Source organism: Catharus ustulatus, chromosome 3 (assembly GCF_009819885.2).
Source record: "Catharus ustulatus isolate bCatUst1 chromosome 3, bCatUst1.pri.v2, whole genome shotgun sequence".
Classification (NCBI taxonomy): domain Eukaryota; kingdom Metazoa; phylum Chordata; class Aves; order Passeriformes; family Turdidae; genus Catharus; species Catharus ustulatus.
In genome coordinates, this window is record NC_046223.1 from 54,978,936 (window position 1) to 54,999,660 (window position 20,725).

At 43.0% G+C, this 20,725-nt stretch overlaps 1 protein-coding gene across 2 annotated transcripts in view; it reads right to left on the bottom strand.

Annotated features, from left to right (window-relative positions):
- The window catches only part of TMEM181 (transmembrane protein 181), a 34,121-nt gene extending 25,866 nt beyond the window's left edge, over positions 1-8,255 (bottom strand). The window contains exon 1 of one of the 2 annotated variants that reach the window (XM_033055300.1): positions 8,067-8,255. In XM_033055300.1, the coding sequence (XP_032911191.1) occupies positions 8,067-8,197 (131 nt within the window). In that variant the 5' untranslated portion in view covers positions 8,198-8,255. Of the gene's footprint in view, positions 1-416; positions 465-8,066 lie in introns of those variants that run through there. The other variant, XM_033055301.1, reaches the window with a different exon arrangement.
- Positions 8,256-20,725: the final 12,470 nt, after the last annotated feature.

Below are 20,725 nucleotides of genomic sequence, written 5' to 3' on the forward strand. Positions count from 1 at the left end.
CTCTAAACAAAAGGGCAGCCACCCCCGGGGTTCTGAGTGACGAGCCATAACCTCAGAAACATTCATTTAACCCTCGGCGAGCCGATATCCTTAACGAGGATAGCGTGTGTAGACTGAATTAGATTCAGACTACCCGAAGGGACTGAGGAGCCTCCCGCTCTGGAGACACTCAAGAGCCGGCCGGACACAATCCCGTGCCACGTGCTCTAGGACTGACCCTGTCTGAGCAAGACCGGACGGCCAATGACTGTGGTCCCTTCCAAGCGTGCCCATTCTGTGATTCCGTGAATGACAACCCCCAGCTCCTCCCTCAGAGGAAGGAGCTCGTTCTCCCGGAGCCGGGCCCGGACGCGGACCCGAGCTGACCGGCGCCCCTCAGGCTCGCGCGCCCCCCGCCGCTCCCCGCCCCCACTCACGGCTCCATCGCGGCGCCGCGCGCGCGCTGCCGGCACCTCCTCCGCGCGCCGCCGTGGCACAGCCGGCGCCGCGCGACGCCTTCCGCGTGCGTCACCGCGCGGCCGCCACGCGGCCCCACACACGTCACGGGCCCCGCCGCGCCCCGGCCGCGGGGCCGCTGAGAGGAGGGGGGCGGGGGAGCTACGGCGAGCCCGGGAGGACACGGGGCCGCGCTGCGCTGGGGCGGCGGGAGGGAACCGTAGGCAGGGAGAGCGATACGGCCCCGGCTTATCTTTGGTGAGCCGGCTTGCAGCCCCAGTAGATGGCTGGTCCTGGCCTGCCGAGCGCTGCAGGTTCAAAAATCGCAGTAACACAGAATCAGGGAACCGGTTAGGTTGGAAAAGACCCCCGAGATCATCGAGTCCAACCTATGACCTAACATCACCGTGTCAACTGCACCATGGCACGGAGTGCCACGTCAGTCTTTCCTTAAACACCTTTAAGGTGGTGACCTCACCACCTCCCTGGATAGCCCGTTCCAATGTCTAATCACCCTTTCTGTGAAAAAAGTCTTCCTAATGCCCAACCTGAACCTTCTTTGATGCAGCTTGAAGCCGTTTCCTCTTATGCTGTTGCTGGCTCCCTGGGAGAAGAGCCGATCGCCACCTGGCTACACCCTCCTTTCAAGGAGCTGGCAAGACCAATGAGGACTCCCCTGATCCTCCTTTTCTCCAGGCCAAACACCCCCCAGCTCCCTCACCTGCTCCTCATCAGCCTTGTGCTCCAGACCCTTCACCAGCTCTGTTGCCCTTCTCTGGACTCACTCCAGCCCCTCAGTGTCCTTCCTGTAGTGAGAGGCCCAGAACTGGACATAGGATTTGCACTCATCAGTGCCCAGGACAGGGGCACAATCACTGCCCTACTTCTGCTGGCCACACCATTGCTGATCCAGGCCAGGATGCCATTGGCTTTGTTGGTCACCTCAGCACAGCTGGCTCATGTTCAGCGGCTGCTGATGAGCACCCACAGGTCCTTTTCTGCCAGGCCACTTTCCAGCTACTCTTATCCTAGCCTAGAGCACTGCATGGAGTTGTGGCCAAGGTGTAGGACCCAGCACTTGGTCTAGTTGAACTTCATACTGTTCGTTGTGAGGCCAAAGGTGTCGTTGTGATGGGATAACAACAGTATTTTGCACACTTCCTGTGTGCTTTATCAGTTTGTACTGTAGTAGTAGCAACCACATGTAGCAGAAGGAAATTTAACTATATAAACAAAATGCTTAGGACAGAGAAGTGGTTCTGAATCCAGACTAAACCCATCCATTTTAGCCAAAAGGCCCAATGTGACATATCATACTGAACACGCACATATTTAGTGCCACCTGTGTTGTAAATGATTTTGTTTACCAGCTCTTTCAGTGGCATTAAAATGCTGTCACTGCAGTCACCTGCACGAAGCTTTGTGGTATTCAAGGGATGCAATTGATGCATTGTGTTTGCAGAGAATTCAGTCAACTCACGAGCAACAGAAATTAAATCCTAGGAGCAAGCGACTACTTTAAACACACTACATAATAAAAATCTAGTTCATACCTAACAGTGTTTTGTTCTTGCACAGTGTTAAATAAAGTTAGATAAAGTTGGATTTCTGTTCTGAATTTCTGTTCAAGGTCTAAGATTGGGCAACGAAGATTGTCAACCTGGGTAGTGATGTTAAAGAGTAGGAAGGTGTCAGGGTTAGCCAAACTATATTTTGTACTTATTTTTGATAGCTCTAAAATCTGCTTATCTGCACTGCAGTTACTAAAAAATATGGGAATATCTGATGGGTTGTCTTGAATGAAATTCAGAGTAGCTGCCTGGCTTTGGTGTTTGTCATATACATAAGGCAGAGCCACTTTGGGATGACCCCAGAAATGTTTAGATCAGCCAACATACAATTTTAAAATTATCTCTTCAACAGTCAAATAATTTCATTAAAAGCTTACTTAGATGATACAATGGTCTTATTGCATTTCCTTTTAAAAAGTACTTAGAATTAAGAATACTATTCATTTTATTTCATTACTCTGGGAGCAGTTATGTCCTTACAAGTTCTCCCTGGCCAGAAAATGATGGAATGATGCTTACAGCATCCGTGACCATTCCCAGTGTTCTGGGAAGTGCTGTTGTAGAGTTCTGACTCCCTGCAGTTACACTTCCATTTATATACACGTGACTGAGCTGTTCCAAGGACTACTCCAATCCCTGTGGCACTCAGGCGTCTCACTAATGTGAATTTATTGTCCTCAAAACAAAAAAATGTGTTCTTCTTATTGAGTAGGAAGGAAACTTGAAGCACAGAGAGGCTGAGCCTTGCCAAAAGTCCCTTGGAGAACAGTGTGGGTGGCAGAGCTTGAAATCCAGCTCACTTCAGTTAGCCATGGGATCACATTTCTCTTTGCCATCTACCAACTTTCAAAGGGTTATGAATACACTGTAAACATGTACATTGCATGCTAATTTGTGTGAAAATTTTTGCCCTGAGTTTACAAACTAAACACCTGGACGGAAGACGCTGTGAAACTCCTCTCTCCACCGAGTCAGTCTCACTGCTTCTTCCAAGAAGATGCCAATCAATGCCTTGTCTGACCTGCTCTGGGATGAAATAGTGCAAGAAGGTGCAAGAAGCTGCTGTCTGCCTCATCTGTTGTAGGAGCTGGACAGTGTATGATGGATGAGGCTTGCAAGAGAAGGCAGACTGAGCTATGAATAAGAGGCTGAATGCTCACTTAGCTGGGATTCTGCTTATACTGACCATTTAGCACTAAAGCTGTACTTCCATGGCCAGTTTACACTTTCATAGCTCACACCTACAGCTTCAGTGACAGCAGGTGAAATCCAGCCTCTCTCTAGCTGGAGCTCTTTGAATTTTGCCAACACTCACGTTAGTGCAGTAGACTGGTGAATCAAATAATGGAACTCATCTGAGTTAAAGGTCACTTAGGAATCAGTTGCTCAGTCACTGTGCAAATAAAGAATTAATTGTGGGCAGATGAGGAAGAGAGCAGAAATGTGTAGCCAGGGAAATGAGAGCTAGGATGGCTTCTTCCAGCCACAGAGATAGCTTATGACAGCTTAGAGCAATCATGAACCTAGTGTTAGTCTCATCCTCCTTTCTCTGTTTCAAGCCTTCTGGCCCTAGCTATAAACTGTACATTGGGGTCATTCAAGTTCTTCCAATTGCCAGGACCCTGAAAAAAAAAGACAAGAGAAGGGCACCAGCTGTGGCTGAAAGCAGCCACTGAAGATCCTGCCTGAGTCAAGGCTGAAGGAAGCATGAACTTTCCAGGAATTTGACTGCAGATATCCAACAAGGTCTTGTTGACCCCATGGCTTCTCATAGACTTGCACTTTGAGCCCTGATTGAAGATTTTCAGGTGTGAAGAAATGTATATTTTCTCACAACAGCCTTCTCTGGCAGCTTCAAGCTTCTTTTCTGAAGCACACAGGTACTAGTTCTCTAAGGAAAAATGAACAGCTTCTCCTTATTGCCAAGTCAAATGGTGTGGTATTCTCTGGTCTTTTTGCCAGAGGAGCAGAACCACAGTCAATGAAATTTTCCCACATGGTTTGAAGATTGTCTAACATCAAGCATTAATTAGAGCTGCAAGTTAAAAAACACTTCTTGTGATAGCCTATCTTTTTTTTTTTTTTTTTTGTACAGAATGTCATATTATTACATGATAAGAGTTAAAAATTCATCCCTTGTTTAAAGCAGGGCAGATTGTAGGTCATTTATCTCAGTCTCTGGGTATTATTACTAAATTCAGCATCAACACTGTGCTTCCCTGTATAAGCTGATTGGCCAGTGGGATGTTTTCATTAACCTAGAAATTGATTTTTCAGGAATGGCATGTTGCCGTTATGCAACTCTGATGTCAGACCACAATTTGGCCACCCTCCTTCTCTCTCCTGTCTATCAGACAGGCACTTCAATTCCTATCAAAATGTTTCCAGCAAGCTGAACTCTTCAACATCAGCTAGGTGATAGAGTTATGAAATTCCTGCTGAAAAACATCTGTCAGCTGATTGGGAAGCCTGGTGTCTTCTAGTAAGCTTTGGTATCTCACTGCTAGCATGTCAAAGAGATAAAAATGTGTTTTAGTAACGTTGGTACTAGGCTCTTTTCATACCAATAGACTATTCAAAATGGCTTTGAGAAGCAGAGCAGTTATCTGCCAGCACTCTGCCAGCTCTCCCTGCCCTGCCATCCCAGCCAGGAGGCATGCTAAAGCCGGAAGGAACATACTGGAGTGGGAGGGGGTGACACCAGGCAAATGAACAAACTGTTCATTCAAGGGGCTTGTTTGGAGCAATGTTTCAGAGGTATAAATTAGAGCATTCCAGAAGCTGTTGCAATAAATCTGATGTGCTTTATGGCAGTCCACATGACCCGTGGAAGAGGGTAACACTTTTTCTCCTCTGCCTTCTCTGTGCTCATCTACTGCACCAAGCACACGTAGTGTACTACAGACTAATCTTCAGTGCACTGAGTCCAACCCAACCTTGTGCTTGGGTTACCAATGAGTTTATTGAATATCACACCTACTAGTCTGTAAATACACAATCTCTTTGACAAGCACACCATGCAGTGCCATGTCTGCCTTAGGGAACCCCTAACCTAGACAGATGGGGTCCGTCACTGTGCTGAGCCATGGCTAGCCCTGATCTCTCAGTCTCTCCCAGGTGACTGAGTGAAGTAGCTCTTGCTCATGGGGAAATACACCAGGAGGAACAAGGTACAGACTGTTCTGGACTATTGGAAAGAACAAACTCACTAATGTGGACACCCCTCCAATTCTATAGTGTGAATGAGTGCCCTGGGACTCCTCATAGTGAGGATGACATAAAGTTGAGATGGCCAAGGAGTCTGCCAGCCTTAGTTGTGCCCCATGTCCAGAGAACAGGCTGCTTACAGAAAGCTGCTGACCATATGTTCAAGAGCACTGTGCATTAAAGGAAAACATCACCAAAAACCACCACTACACTGGGATGGCCTCAGAGCTGAATCAGAAATTACTCAGCCATCTGTGACATGAGAGGACATTTGCTTGGGATTACAGCTCTGTCAGCCATCTCTGAGCTAGGTCATCCCCTTGTACTGAGTCCCTTGCCTCTAAAGGTAAGTACATACAGCACAGCTTACAGCAACACTCCTGAGTCAAGGGTCACAAAGGGGACAGACTGCTTGGTGTTTTTCCATTTCTATATCAGCTTTACTCCAAAGCTTTCCAGTTTTGTGTTTTCTGGTTGGAACTCAGAGAAGGGTGAAAGGGAAAACACATGCTTTTATATGGTTTTACCATCTCCTTTTTTTGTTTGTTTGTTTGGGATTTTTTTTTGGTCTAGTATAAGATGATCTTTCCTTTTAGTAACCTGATTATTTTAGAGAAACTCCTTGGTTTGAAGTAAAGACAAGCCACACAGCATTTCCTTGGTCAAATTTCCAAAATCCTTTTTGCTGTCAGAGCAGTAAGTCTCTACGTTACGTCCCAAAGTGTGCTCATTTATATAATTTATAATCTGACCAAACGTCCTGAGTAAAACAAAGAGGGACAAGAGGACCAAGAATATAATTCTCCTTCCAGTAAGTGAAAGTTGTCTGTAAGAAGAATGGATGGTAGCATCGAGAAACCCTCCTCCATACCAGGAATCTAAAAAGCAAGGTACCATTGATAAATCCATCTAGAGTGCTGAAGGGAAACACTCACCAGAGCAGCACGTATGCAGTGGCAGTAACAGAAACTCACTTTACACTAGGTCGCTTAGGTTAAGATCTTGGGAATGCAGAGAAGTACAAGCATGACTTGTAAGTCAGGAAATATTATTTTCTTCCTAAAAGTCCAGTATTACCCCATTTCATTCTAGATGGCCAGCAGCTGATACCTCTTGGGGGTATTGTCTCTGAAGAGAGGGCAATCTAGCACTAGCTGTACAAGCTCATTTGATTCACTGTGGTAGCATCTTTTCAATGCAAGAAGTCCCTCCAAACACTCTTCAGGTGATAAAAATTAATTAATTACAGTTAATCTTGGAGACCTCAAGATTCTTCTGGAAATAACGCTGAACACATGCCTCTCCCACGACCTCTTATTTGTTAATTCCACAAGTTAATGTCTCTCCTCTTTCTCCATTCTAGTGCCAATATTCCTCATCGTGCTGCCAGATGCACACAGGTACATTTCCATCACTCCCATGGCTTCTCACACCTCGCTCAAGTGCAAGGAGCCGCTGTGGTTTTATTAGATTCTTCCAAGCTGTCAGGCAGTGTTTCCAAGCTCTGTGACTCTGTAGTCTTTGATGTTGAGAATAATGAGACAAATTCAATCTAAGGACCACCTGCCCCTTCACTGGGACCATATACTGAAGTCAAATTACTTAAGCAGTGCAAAAGCACACTGCCCAGAAGCACATAAAATAGAATTGGACGAGACCTTACAAGGTACCTTATCTTTCTTTCTGTCTTAGGACAGCATCTACCAGGTCTAAGACTTTCCTGGCATGTGTTTGTCAAAAGTTTTTAAAACCCTCAAATGATGGAGATGCTAGAGTCTTTCTGGATAATCCTTTCTTGTAGTGTTTTCCCATCCTTCCCATTCAGATTTTTTTTTCTTGATGTCTAACAAGAACTGTTATTCACTTAATATTATTCTGTAATGTTTTGTCCAAGATGAGCATGAAGTTTCTCTTTACAGAAATTCCTATTCCTCCAACTTCCATGTTTGGTCTTTTGGGGTAGTAATTTCAAATTTTCCTCAAAGCTATGTTTTCGAGACTTTTGATTATCCAGATCCCTGTCTTATCCTCTCTTCCACTGGCAGGCCCTTGAAGTGTGGTGTTCAGAATTGGACATAGCTTGCACTAGGATCTGGAGTGCTGTCTAAAGTAGGTGCTGTAACTCTCACAATTGTGTTTCTGCTGTACGTTTACCTTCTTCACATGTATAAGACAATGTCATTGTTGAAAGTTGTTATTTTATAAAAGATTACAAGCTCTATACCCTGTTTAGACAAAATGTCATATAATTGTTTGTTCCCCAGTTTGTATTTATGTGGATGAACAACATCCATTCTCTGCATAGTTCCTGGCACCTCTTTATCCTGATATTCATTCTACTTTTTCAGAACCTTCCTCCAATTCAAAAATTTATGACCCAGGTGTCCAGCATCCTTAAAGCCCTGCCTAGCCTTGTGTAGCCTCAAACCATCCATACTCTCCAACCATCATCAGTCACGGAAACAGCAGACAGGGCAAAGCTCAGAAGAAATGTGGGTGTAGCCCACACAGACTATCTGTCCCTTCTAACCTCAACCTTTGTCACCCACTCTCATAATCTATTCTTATCCTATTCCAGGATTGTTTCACGGCTGCCTCTAGAACACACCCCCCTCGACAGTGGCACAGAGGGACGCAGATGGAAATTGCCTGTCAAGGCGTTAACAGGTGAGGGCTGGAAGAGCGGCGTGGGGCTGTCTGATCGGGAGGCGCTGCCAGAGCACATCCCCAGGGGGAGCAGCCCCAGGGCCGGCTGCGGGACCCGGGCGCTCAGCCGGGGGCTTCTCGTGTGATGCGCGGCCCCCAACGCCCCCTCTCGCCCCCGATCCCGGCCGGAGCCGCGCCCGGCAGTACCGGTAGTAGCGATCATCCTTGTAGGGCGTCAGGTCCTCCTGGATCTCCCGGTACGTCTCCCGCACCCGCCGGCAGAAGCGCTTGACCTCGCCGCACAGCGGGCTCCCGAAGGCGGCGAAATCCGCCTCCATGCCGCCGCCTCAGGCCCCGCGCTCGGCCATGGAGCCCCGCCGGAGCCCGCCCGGCGCTGCGCGGCCGCGGGGCGGGGGCGGCGCAGGAGCCGCAGCGGCGGCGGGCGCGGGGGGGAGCGGATGCAGGAGCGGGGGATGCAGGGAGAGGGATGCAGGGAAGGGGGATGAAAGGAGCCGAGTGCAGGGGACACGGATGCCGGGGCGGGAGGCGCAGGATGCAGGAATGCGGGATGCAGCAGCAGGGGATGCAGGGGCGGGGGATGCAGGGCGGGCCCTCCGCGCACGGCCCGCGCCCTCGGGGGCGGCGAGAGCCGCTTCAGCACCACGGAGAGGGGCGGCCGGTGCCGGGACGTAAGCGACGAGCTCGCGTTACCTCTGCTAAAGAACATCTCTCTTATTTTGTTATGAGTAAAACTGCTTTGTTCTCAAAAGCATACCAGATCTATGTAAAATAAATGCCCTGGTTTTTATTGATTATTTTCCCCAACGCAGCAGGTATGTAAAAGAAACCTTATGCTAAATCTACTTTTCACGGTCTTAACACTGTAAATGGTCCAAAACTAAGAACGATACTGTTTACATTGTTTAAATCTAGAAACTCTGAACTGAAATCTAGTCAGTTTACAGAGCGCCATGTTAGCTTCATTCATATTAAACTTCCCTTCATAACATATTCACATTTAAGCTAATTTAAATTATTCAATCAATGGAAGCCTTAATTTCCACTAATAATGGCAGTGATGATATCCATATTAAAAATCCCGTTACTCTTGATATCCAATCATTGTGTCTAGAAGGTATAAATATAGAGCATATAGAGCATATAAGTATATGCTCCTCTCATGTAAATATCTTCCTTGATGATTCAGGGTTATTTCCCAGCCTTGCCTTTAGTCTGTACTTTATCATGTGCTAAGACTGGAACATGCATTTTTACTTAAATTGATCAAATGATATCTCACAAATGTGTGCTAGCAAGAGGGCGCTCCTGGTGGTCCAGTGAGAGAGGGACAATTCGTCTTCCCCAGCAGGTGGGGGAGAAAGAGAGAGATAGGTTCATCTCTGACCGAGAATTTCTATTTCCTACCTATGAATATTTCTAAACTTGAGAAGACATAGCAGCAGGATAAAAGCCACGTCCACATTTAAGCCTGAGACAAAGGGGTTTTTTGTTGGTTTGCTGCTTGGTTTGTTCATTTTTTGAGGGCCCAGAGCAGCTCCACTCCAGAGACACAATGTTCTTTGTTGCATTGAACATTATCAAGGCTGGCTTCCAATGGTGTTTGTCTCCCTACACCTCAAATGGCATGGGAGGGTTCCACACCTTCTATGGAAGGCTGGCAGGTTACTCAAAGAGAAGGTGTTAGCGTTGACCACATATTAACCCACCAACTTCTGCTATCAAAAAAACCCAGGCAGTGTTTCAAACAATAAATACCAGATATTACAGGATTAAAATTAGGCTTGTGAATAGCAAAGCTTGTGGGAAGACACAAGCAACTGTATATTCCCACTGTGGTCCACATTAAATGCTCAAAAGACTCTAAGGAGGTCAAGAATGCATTTTGACTCTCCAAAATATTTCAATACTTTGACAAAACAAGCAGTACTCAGGGTTTTATCAAATTCCTAGGTAAAATTTTAAAAATTAAAAAATATTAGCTTGCATCCAAACCTTTTTGTCAAAGAATTTTTGGGTTTCTTTATTTTAGTAAATGAGAAAAGCATTAAAACACATTGAAGAGACATTTCTATTAAAACTGCCAATCTATTTTCTTTTGTGAAGATCTGGTATCTGATGAATGGAACATTTCAGCTTGCTGCTCACTTACCCCAGCCCTGCAGGCCTTCACACTTCTCCCATTATTGGGTGTCCGTCTTTCCTGCCCAGTGCAGTCACAGCAAGACTGGGCTGGCACAGAGACGTGTTTGGTACTGCAGGAAGCACAACTTAAGTAAAAGCAAAGGGAAGCCAAGGTTTCATAGGTTTGCAAATAAGGTGCAAGAGTAACCAGCAGATAACCTGCACTGGGGCATGACTTACCCTGCTCATTTCAGGGTACCCCAGCTCATCTATTCAAGCACCGCACCTTCTATGTCAGCATGATTTTGCTGATTTTCACAGCGTGTGATAAAAGAGATGCAGCATCAAACCACATCTAAGAACAAACCAATCTAAAGTACTACTGAGAGTCTTACAAATCTCAGTTAGAATTTAAGCATCTGGAACTCAGTTCATCCCCTGAGTGCTTCTGGACTTCATGAGGGAGAGAAAAGCCCCAAGAGTCTAAGACTAGGATGTGATCAAGCTCAACATCTGCACTGCATTGTATCACATAACATGGAAAGAGTTTATTTTTGAGGGTGGAGCTTATCAGAAGTCCCCCTTCTCATTTTTCCTCCTGGTTCTCCCCCTGGGTATAGTGAGCCTTTTGCAGCATCAGCCACATGTATTATATTGTGGCAGTGGTTAAATACAAAGCTTAGCAATCCATGTAAAAGCACCAAGGTTATTACTCTGGATGCTTTCAGAAGCAATAGCAGCTGGGGCTGATAAGGGAATAAATGCTGCCAATTGAAGTCCCCTTCTTCCCCCCTTTTTTTATTCCAGTAAAGGAACAAATTCCTCAAAGAGAAGTCCACCTGCTTAACAAACACTTTCTCCCTCAAAACTGTTTTGAGATTGAGAAAGGCAGTAGTGGCAGCTGCTGGCTGAAAGGAGCAACTGCTTTTTCCCTTCCAAGTGAAATTAAGGATGGGTATATCAGATGGCACAGAAACAAGCACACATATGCACTGACTGCCAAGATACGAGAACCTGTGCTGCCTTTACACAGCTTAATTTATGCCCCTGAGTCTTGCCATATACGGGAGCTGTCACTGAGTATTCCCAAACTGCAGAGTAGAAACTGTGCTGAACCCCACAGAAACCTCGAGAGTTTGGTCCACTGGCCCTGTTATTCACTGCTGCCTTAACTCTGGAAGAAAATAACCCTTGCCTTGTCCTAGGCCATCATGGCTTGACTGCGTTCTCCTGCCAGAAAACTGCTTTGTCACAGCAAACCAGCGATGTGACAATGATGTGACTCAGCTGTTGTCACGTACCCCTTGCTGGGCACATAGAGGATTGCAGCACCTGCTGGAGACAGAAAGGTGATGTTGCTCGGCAGGAGGGCAGTGTTCACTGTGATGCAAAGCTTCTCATTTATTTGAAGAGGTGGCACAGAAGCACAGCTGGGACAGCCTGTGACAGATCACCCATAACAAATCATCTCTGAGCTGACAGCAGCTTTGGAGCCACAGCTGCTCTTGTCATCACTGGGAAGAATAAAGCTCCACACAGTCAGCTGCAGCTGGCAGCCCTGACCCTCACAGCAGCAGCAACAAAGACTCATCACTCTCTCCCTGTATCTTTGGAGATGAATCTTCCCTGCATCTATCCTGCTTTGAAGAGATGTGAGGACAATAAAATAAAATAAGATTTAAAATTTCTTTTGATCAAAATGGAAGAAGAATCTCGTGCAAGGTGATTTCAAGGAGGACAAAGAGGAATGCTGATCACACCTGTTCATGCTCTGTGTCTCTCTTAGTATGGCTGGGTTGCTTCTCTCAACTGTCATGTTGAGAGCAATGGAAAGATTGAAACGGGAGCCTAACAACTAGATTGCCTGTCCTATATATAAATTAGCATTTTATATGGTGTTTCACTGTGATTATTGATTTTCAAATGTCACTACACATGGAATAATAATTATCAGTGGCATCTATTAACTTAAATATCCCACTGGTATTGAAAGGAATGCTACTAAGGGAAATAAAAACTCAACAACTTGTGATATCTAGATAACAACTAGTGAAGACATTAGACCAACTGCATATTTTTAACTGCAGCGACTTGTATTTTAGTTACCTTTAGTCCATTAAATAGATCACCATGTTTACCTTTCAGTTCTCACACAGCATATTGCTGCAGATGTATTTCAGAGAAAATTTTAAACACAATATTCAAACTACGTAGATGTATTTTTCTAAAAAGTTTCATAATGTTTGAGAAAATACATGTAATGACATATCCTGCAGTTTTACTATGTCTATTTTAGGCAGAGCACCTTTGTTTTGATGTTGAGATGCCCATTACTCTTCCTTAAAAATTAATGTCTCTTGTGAGATACAGTCTTATCTCTCAAGTATAATTAGGATTGACTAATAATCATGCAAGTTTTATAATCTCAAACTAAAAATGTGTGGTGGGTTGACCCTGGATGAGCAGTAAAACTCCCTTTCAATTGCCTGCTCACTCCTACTCCCTTCCCTGAAACCAGCTGGATAGGGGAGAAAATAAAAAGGACCAGAGTAAACAAGCTCATGAGTAAAGACAAGGAGATCAATTCCCAATTACTGCTGGGAGAAAACTAGACTTTACTCAGGGAAATTAACTTAATTTATTGTCGATTGAGATAAACGTTTGGGCACTGATTTGGATATAACAAACAACAGACTTTTGGGGAGGGAGGAGCATCTCCCCGTCCTTCAACCTTGGTGTTCCTCTGCTGCTTCTCACTCTTTTTGTCCCCTCCTCCAGCCCGTGCCCTATCTTAAGTATGTTTCCACAGAGGTGCCACCAGCTGTGCCCGTGGCGTGCTCAGCTCTGTCCTGTGCTGGGTCCGGTTTGAAGCTGTCTGAAAGCATCCTGCAGGGCAACGCTGGCCTCTTCCCACAGAACCCAGCCCTGCAGCTCCCCCTGCCAGCACCTGGCTACCTGCTCCACATACAGCAGGTCATTATTCACATAGGAGTCTACGTGATACTTTCCCACTGTTTATAAATCTTCCGTTTTCTGTACTGTTGTCTGTACATATCAAGGGAAGCAATTAAAACTAACGTGGAAACAGCAAAAAGTGACAGATATTTTGGAAAACTTCTCTCCTTTTAGAAGCTGATTATTGTCTACATACACACTCATTAATGAATGTGTGACCCTCTAGGTACTGCTAGATCTAACTAGAAACATGCAACATCACTAGGGGAGGGCCTCATTCTGTGCTTGGGAGTCTCCTTTCTCCAGTCAGTCATTTCTGCCCTGAACTACAAAGATGAATGCCCTGTTATAAATAGAATATGACTTCTTTTTTTTTACAAAGTAATAGAAAAACTTTTAAAATACAGGGTTTTCAGCATGTGTTTGCAGCCCACTGGAATGAATTAGCTTTTTCTTGAGCAAACCAATGAATGGGTCTCCTATTCAGCCATTTAAGACTACAGTTAATTTGAAGGACTTGGACATATTTCTGAGGTCCCAGGCCTGGGAACATGTGTGGCTAAATCACGAGCCCACAAGAGACAGGGACTCCTCATCCTCAGTCCCTCGTTTCTCCTCCCCTTGTAGGAAAGAAAACTGGGCATGCAGACAGTGAAAGAGCTGGAGTGTCCTCCAGACAGGTCATCGCCTGGCTGATGGGAGAACCAAGACCTTGCCTATTCCTCTGGAGACAATTTGCCTTTGGTCATTGCATGTTTCACACATTTACCTCTGTATCTATCCAAATTCATCTAATTGAAGCAGCCTTGTTTGCAACACTTCAAAGAATGGGGAATCCACGACTTCTTTGAGCCTTTTTCCAATGTTAATAGTTTTCATCATAGTGTGTCTTGCTTCTTTTTATATTTGGTTCCAGCCCCAGGCATTACTGTTTGTTGTGCCTTTTCCTGCTAAATTAAAGTGCCTTTTGATACCAGTTAATAATTCAGTTTGATAACCAGTTTTAATTCAGTTAAGTTTTTTAAGATAGTGAGAATTATTTAATTACGCTTTCCTCTGAAATAAGCTAAACAGACAAATCTCTTGCTGTGAGGCATTTTCTTTAGTTTTTGAACTTTACAGTTTTTCAACACTCTCCTTTCTTGTAAAACAGCTTAGAAGCCTGGCCAGCATTAGCAGGACCAGTATTTTATCAGGTGAAATAAATTCCCTCCTCCCACTGCCCTACTTACCAATCTGAGGATTGTACCAGCTCTTTTTGCAGGAAGATCTCAGGATTGCTAACATCCCCTACTGCTTTAACCTGTGCCCCTAAATCAGTTATTCAGCTCAGAGCTAAATTACTGATTTTGAAGATATGGTCTTCTAAAGGCATATCTTTGCATTTGCCTGCATTAAAAATGCACTTTGTCAGTAATGTTTCACTGCCTTGTCCTTAGTGATATTCGCTTTTCTGGCAGTTTAATGCCATGCACAGATTTGATCAACCACAGTGCTGTATCTGCTTTTGAGCCCTCTCTACTGTCAAATCTAGTACTTGTCTCTGCAAAATCCCACCAGAAACATTCACTCAGCAAGGATTCTATATTGCAGACTACTTTGTAAGATCTCTAGTTTCATTCACAATCCATTTAAAGCCCACCTCATTCATACAAGTTATTGCCAATTTCTTTATTGAAACCGCAGACAATATTTTATCAAATGCCCTGTGAATGAAATTTTATCTACAAATTGAGGTAGTAACCTCAAATAATAATGTCACAGGACACAGTGGGATAAGACCTCTTTTTTTTCCCTCCAGCGTAACATATCACTTAAAACTACTTTCTCATGGTTTACATCCTTATTTTCCGGTTTTCAACTGACTCCAGTATGATCCTTTTTATTATTTTGCCTGCATGGCTGGTTTACTTCCTGCTGCCTATTTTCTTTTTCCAGCTATTGTTAGCTAAGCATTTTGTCAGGCTCCTAGAATATATCAGACTGTATAAAATACATTTAAACTGCCCACCAGCTGGCTGGAATTCTCTTCAGCCTGCTCTGTGCCACTCTTGATGACAAACTAGTACAGTCTCAACTCTTCAAAAAAGATTGAAATAGGATGAACTGACCCAGATCAGTTCTGGTTACTACTGCAAGTCATGAAGTATACTGAGGAATGAGTTTGGCAGGAGAATTAATTTTGTGCTTGATCTATCCATGTGTTTGAGCATAAGAGGAAGGAAGGTGTTAACTGTGCTCAAGTCTAGCAATATGTTCTCCCACAGTAAGTAGTATATGATACCATCTTGCATCTCTCAGGGTGACAAAGTAGAGCTGGTAGACTCCCACATTTCATCTCAAAGTTAGCTCATGTACTTTGTACCTCATGTACTTTGGAGAGAGATGATTTTCTTTAGAGCTAAAACTGCAGAAGCGGCTCCAGAACTTAGAATCTCTTGATACACTTTTCTTATGTGAGAAAGGAATTTCATTAGAAGTATTTAATTAGGGGGCTGTAAGTATGTTTCAAACTATAGTAGGATTTCATCCACTTAGTACTGTCCACAAGAGAGAGCCAAGAAGTATTAAAATTACAGTTCTTTGGATCTCAGTTTATACCAAATCCATGTCCTGGGTATTCCTCGTTGCATCTGGACCGTGAGCAATCCAGCATGACAGTTTGCTTTCTCACATCTCAGCACTGCTCTCAAGACTCAAAATTCTTTGATGATCCAAGCTGTCTCTTCTGGCTGCCTGTGGGAGTACTGTCTGCTCCCTCAGGGAATTACAATGAGTATTCCTCCTGCTAGTTCGCTGAAACCCACTGCTTTGCAGTCCCATGTGACTTCTGTTGCAGCAAGGATCTGTGTCACTTTATTTTTGTGACATACTATAAGATATTGCTTCAGCCTGCAGTTCTCTGATTTCTGGCTTTCCAAAGGTTATGTTCAGTCTCTACTGCTGCAGTCTGTTTGTTTGTTCATCACCTGCTCCACAGGAAAGTCCCCCCTTCAGTGAATTCATGCAGGCCCAGTGAATTAGGGTGAACTGTCCTGCCTTTCTATTCCTACCACAGGTGCACCTCAGGAACTGCTGTTCGCTTTGTGGATGTTTTTTCTTCATTCTTGTGGTGCCATGAAAAGCCCCTGCCCACCATTGCCACCCCCTCCACCCTTACCATCACCAATAGATCAAATTCCTTTGAGGCTCTCTGGTATGCTCTGTGTAACACAGCTGGAAAGCCAAAGTGCTGTGTTGAAGTTGGTTTTAGTTTGATTTTTTTCCCTTTTTAATTGGCTCCATGAATACATCCAGGGAAATAAAGAACAAGGCAATAAAAGGGAAGCTATTAGAATGCAACACTGTGGAGCAGAAAAGCTGGCTTATTCAATCACTCTGAGTCAAGCATAGATAACTGCAGTTATAGGGCTTCTCTGTGTCACTGCATTAGAAAAAATCATTGTGAGGAAGCACCTGGAGGGAATATCCAGCTAACTTGGTGAGCTTGCTGCATGTAAAGCTCCTGGGAATCACATTCAGCTCACAGAGTCAATGAACCAAGGTCAGAAAATTCAGATGCTGGTATCATTTGAAGAAGCTAACTTTAATAATGCTTTTAAAAACATCTGTGTTGCCAGATTTTTTCTTTTCCCAGATCCTACAGCCTTTGGTAGCTTCAAAGTAATGATTAAGCTTTTAAAAAATGGTGCCTTGTCTGTTGGCAACATTATTTTTTTTGCACTGTAACATTTAAGTTTTACATATTTATCAGTAAAAATTGATAATTTATATAACAATAATTATATACATTTACTGTTTAAAAGCATCCTAAACAAACAATACAGTATTTTACCTCACCATTTTTATAAACTATGAAACACTCATAAGATTCTATTTAAAACAAAATAATTAACCTGCATTGTTTAGAAATGTCAACAAAATTGTGCTATTCAATATTTATTTTAATCTTCTGTTAGGCAAAGAATTGCAGCTTGCATCTGCAGAGGCTGCAGTTTATACTTCTCTGTTCAAGCAGTGGCATTACTGATTGTGACATCTACAATGAGCACAGACCTGACAGTAAATGTGATGGGCAGCCATGGTGGGGAGGATCCAAACATCCACTCCCTGTCCACATTCTTCTGGGTGCCAGTTGCTTGGCCACACCTTAGAGAGGTTTGCACTGCGGGAACTGCCTCCCAGTTCCAGTGTAATTGTACACAGCACATGCCCACAGGCAGCCAGGACCTACTTCACCCCTTCTGGAAGAAAGGCTAGCACAGGAAACCAAGTGACACCAAGTATTGCCCACCACAGGATTTCATCTCACGCACATTTCAAAGACATCTGAGGAACTCTCCAGTTCTTGGTACTATGCCTGCATGAGCTTTCCACCTCCCAACTTTCCCTCACTCCCAGCAGTGTTAACATCTCAAACAAGACACATAGGCTTGTTTCAGATCCACAAACCTCAGCCTCAGGGGAGCATTTGACTTCATAGATGCCTGTGAATCTTGTCCAGGCTTGTGCTTCAATCGTCAGGTGTTCTGGCTAAGACATAAAATTGCTGCATCCCAGCCTACGTTCAAGCACAAATATGTCTTCAGTGGTAATTGTAGCTGTTCTGTCACAAATTTGATGAGGATTGGGCTGCTGATGGGATTAAAACCTTCTTCCATTGCTACACATTTCTGTTCTTGAAATAAACACATGGTTTGCACTCTCTCTTTCATCAATCTGAATCTTTCTCTTTCTTCTGCCATCTTTTTTGAAACATCAAGTATTCCATGAATTCTGCAGTTTCATTTGGTTAGTGCTAATGGCCTGATGATGCCAACACTTAGCTATCACTTCAATTTTTTTACTAAATTCATTCTGTAGTTACAGAGATGATATCAACAGGAATCATATTTGTAACAATCAAATGTTGCCAGTACCTAGTAAATACTCAGGGAATCCTTAATTTGTGTCGCACAATAATTTGTATTTTTCCGAGGAAATTCCTCCAGGGTCCTTTCCCAAGTACTTTCCATCTCCATTCTTTCTGTTGGTCCTTGAAAATATTTTTCTACACGAATGTCTAGTTATGATGTTTCTATGCAACTGAATCATGTCTAAAACAATTCCTCCTAGTATCATTATATTCTTCTTCCCTGCATTTACAGACTTGAATATTTTATCAACAACATCAGAGAGGAAATTGGCTGAGCAGAAAATGGATTAACAGCACCTGTCTCATTCACAGTACTGTGCCCTCAAACTTTTCTAGCAAAGTATTAACACCCACCTGATATTTTGAAGTCATATTTACTAACTCTTCATGAGTTAGTAAATCAATTAAATCATGGCTGTTAGTTGCATTGTATGATTATTAACTTGTTCATATAATTATTGCCTAACTTAAAAATCTTGAGAGCAAATTTCATTGTACATCTTGCTCTTTGAATTTCTTCAGCTGATTACTTCTCAGTTGCATGCCACAATGAGATTCTTCCATAAGGATGTTGAGATCCAATTTAAAGACTGATGGCTTGACATCATCAGTTGTCAAAATAATTTTAATCATCTGTTCTTTCGATGAAATTGTTTTCAACTTTGTGTCTTGCACTCAGGAATCCACACGCAGTAGATTAATGCAACACCTTTTGGCACATCATAAATATTGATTTATTTTCATGAATTCCATGTTTTAATCTTTCAGACCTATCCAGATGCACATCTAGGATCTTTTTGTCACTGGCTTGCCTATAACTTCAGAGATGCCAGCAATCTTTCTATGAGGGTGTTAATTTGTATTGTCTTTGAAGAAATATATTTTCTTATGGGATGGGAATTGCTTTTAGTATGCAACATCCTTTATTTCAGAATATTTAGATGTGAGGCCATCATTCTCACCATCTCACCATCTACCACTGTAGCTTGATTCTTCTGACATTTGATATTCACATTAAAAAAATTTCCACAAACAAAACCCTTTGATGGCCACTATCTTTCTAGCGATGATGTTGTGGATCACCATCATTGTGGATTTTGCATTGATATATCTGAATTCAAGTGAGTTATGCTCATGCCTCCACTCAGGAGGTGCTTTTGTCCTTACTTGACATTCTGCCGAATCCCACGACATCTTCCCTGACTTCCCAGAAACCTCTTCTTTATCAGTTCTACTGCCTTGCTCTTTGGAGAACATTTTTGTCATGTACAAACTGCAGTGCTTATGATGATAGTGCCTCAGTCTGTGTCCTTTTACTCTAGCCTGAGTTTTCCATAATCTCCAAAAGTGGAATCTAATTGTGGATCCTGGCAGTTCTCCAGATGATGCTCTCTCAGTTTATGGCCTGCCTTTCAGGAAAGGGAATGAAATCTTGTGATTTCAATGAGGATAATTGGGCAAGCTTTGGTCCATTTCTCCACATTCTTGTCATCCCATTCACTTTTATTGTTTTCACTTGGTTTTGGAATTTTTCCTTTTTTTTAACATTTAATTTCTTTAGTTTCTTCTCCTCTCTCTTCATTGACCTTTCTTCTCTGATTTCAGAATTTGAATTGGAATAATTTTGGCAAGTGTTGGTCCTTTTCACTGTCCTTCATTTCCATCTCAGTCCATTTGATTGTAGTCACTGAATTTCCAAATTTTCTTGTTTTTTTTCAATTGCATTTTATTTGATCATATCTCCTTTCCAGAGCATTTGTTAGACTTTGTTCTCTGATTTCAAGATTTCATTCCCTTTCCTAAAAGGAAGAAATATAGAAATTCCTGAAAGGAAATATATGTGCTGTGGGTTTTACAAAAGTCTCCTCTCTTTTCATACTGTGCTTTTTTGACACAAATATACTGAAACCTGTCTAATTTTCGAACTTCAGATAAGATTATTATTATCATATAAATAGCAATATTAGCAGTGGGTTTATGAATAAAACTAGAATCTTGGCTTTAGAGACCCTCTAAGCCATACAAATAAAACATTTTAAAATGATGCTACAAGCTTGAAGTTTATTTACAAACTACAAGTGACATCATGTGCTGTTTGCCACCTCAGATGACACTAGCTGCCACATCAGCTCAATGACAAAAATCCTAAAGTATGTTCACAGATCTGATGAAAACAACGATGCTTACCTCATTAGAAAATCATAAATGATACAGAGAAGTCACTTAAAAGTCAAGTCACAGCTAGATGACTTCTGCAGATGAGACTCTGCATTTGGCTGCCTCTCCATGAGGCAATTAGAAAACTCCATGACATTTAAATCATCTTTAGCATCTTCCTTTGGCTATAACTGCCTTATAGAGACTCTTCTCTAAAATAAACATTCTTTCAGATTACAAAAAAAATTTAAAAATCACTAAATGGCTTTGAAAGAAAAAGGAAGAAATTAATCTCACAAAAACTGTGCAACAAAGAGAACAACAAAGTTCCTGTTTTAAGAGAGAGGAATATCGCCACAGAGAGCAATGAGAAAGGAGAACAAAGAAATGTTACTTCCTGGAGTTCAAATCTAACTTTCCTCCTTATCCATGGGGAAGTGATAAATGGAAGAAAATGCAGAACAGCTGGAAAGGATAAAAGTATCAGGAGATGCAACAAAGCAAAACATCCCCCCAGATGAATAGATTTCCCTTTGATCTAACAAAGATTTGAAATTTGTCAGTTTTAAACAAAACAGAAAATGAGGGTATGCAATAGACATCTATAATGGACAGAAGCAAGATGAAAGGTCTGAGATGAATTGTGATTGGTATGAAGTGCTCCAGGTTGTAGGGTTTTTCCCTGATTTGTACAACT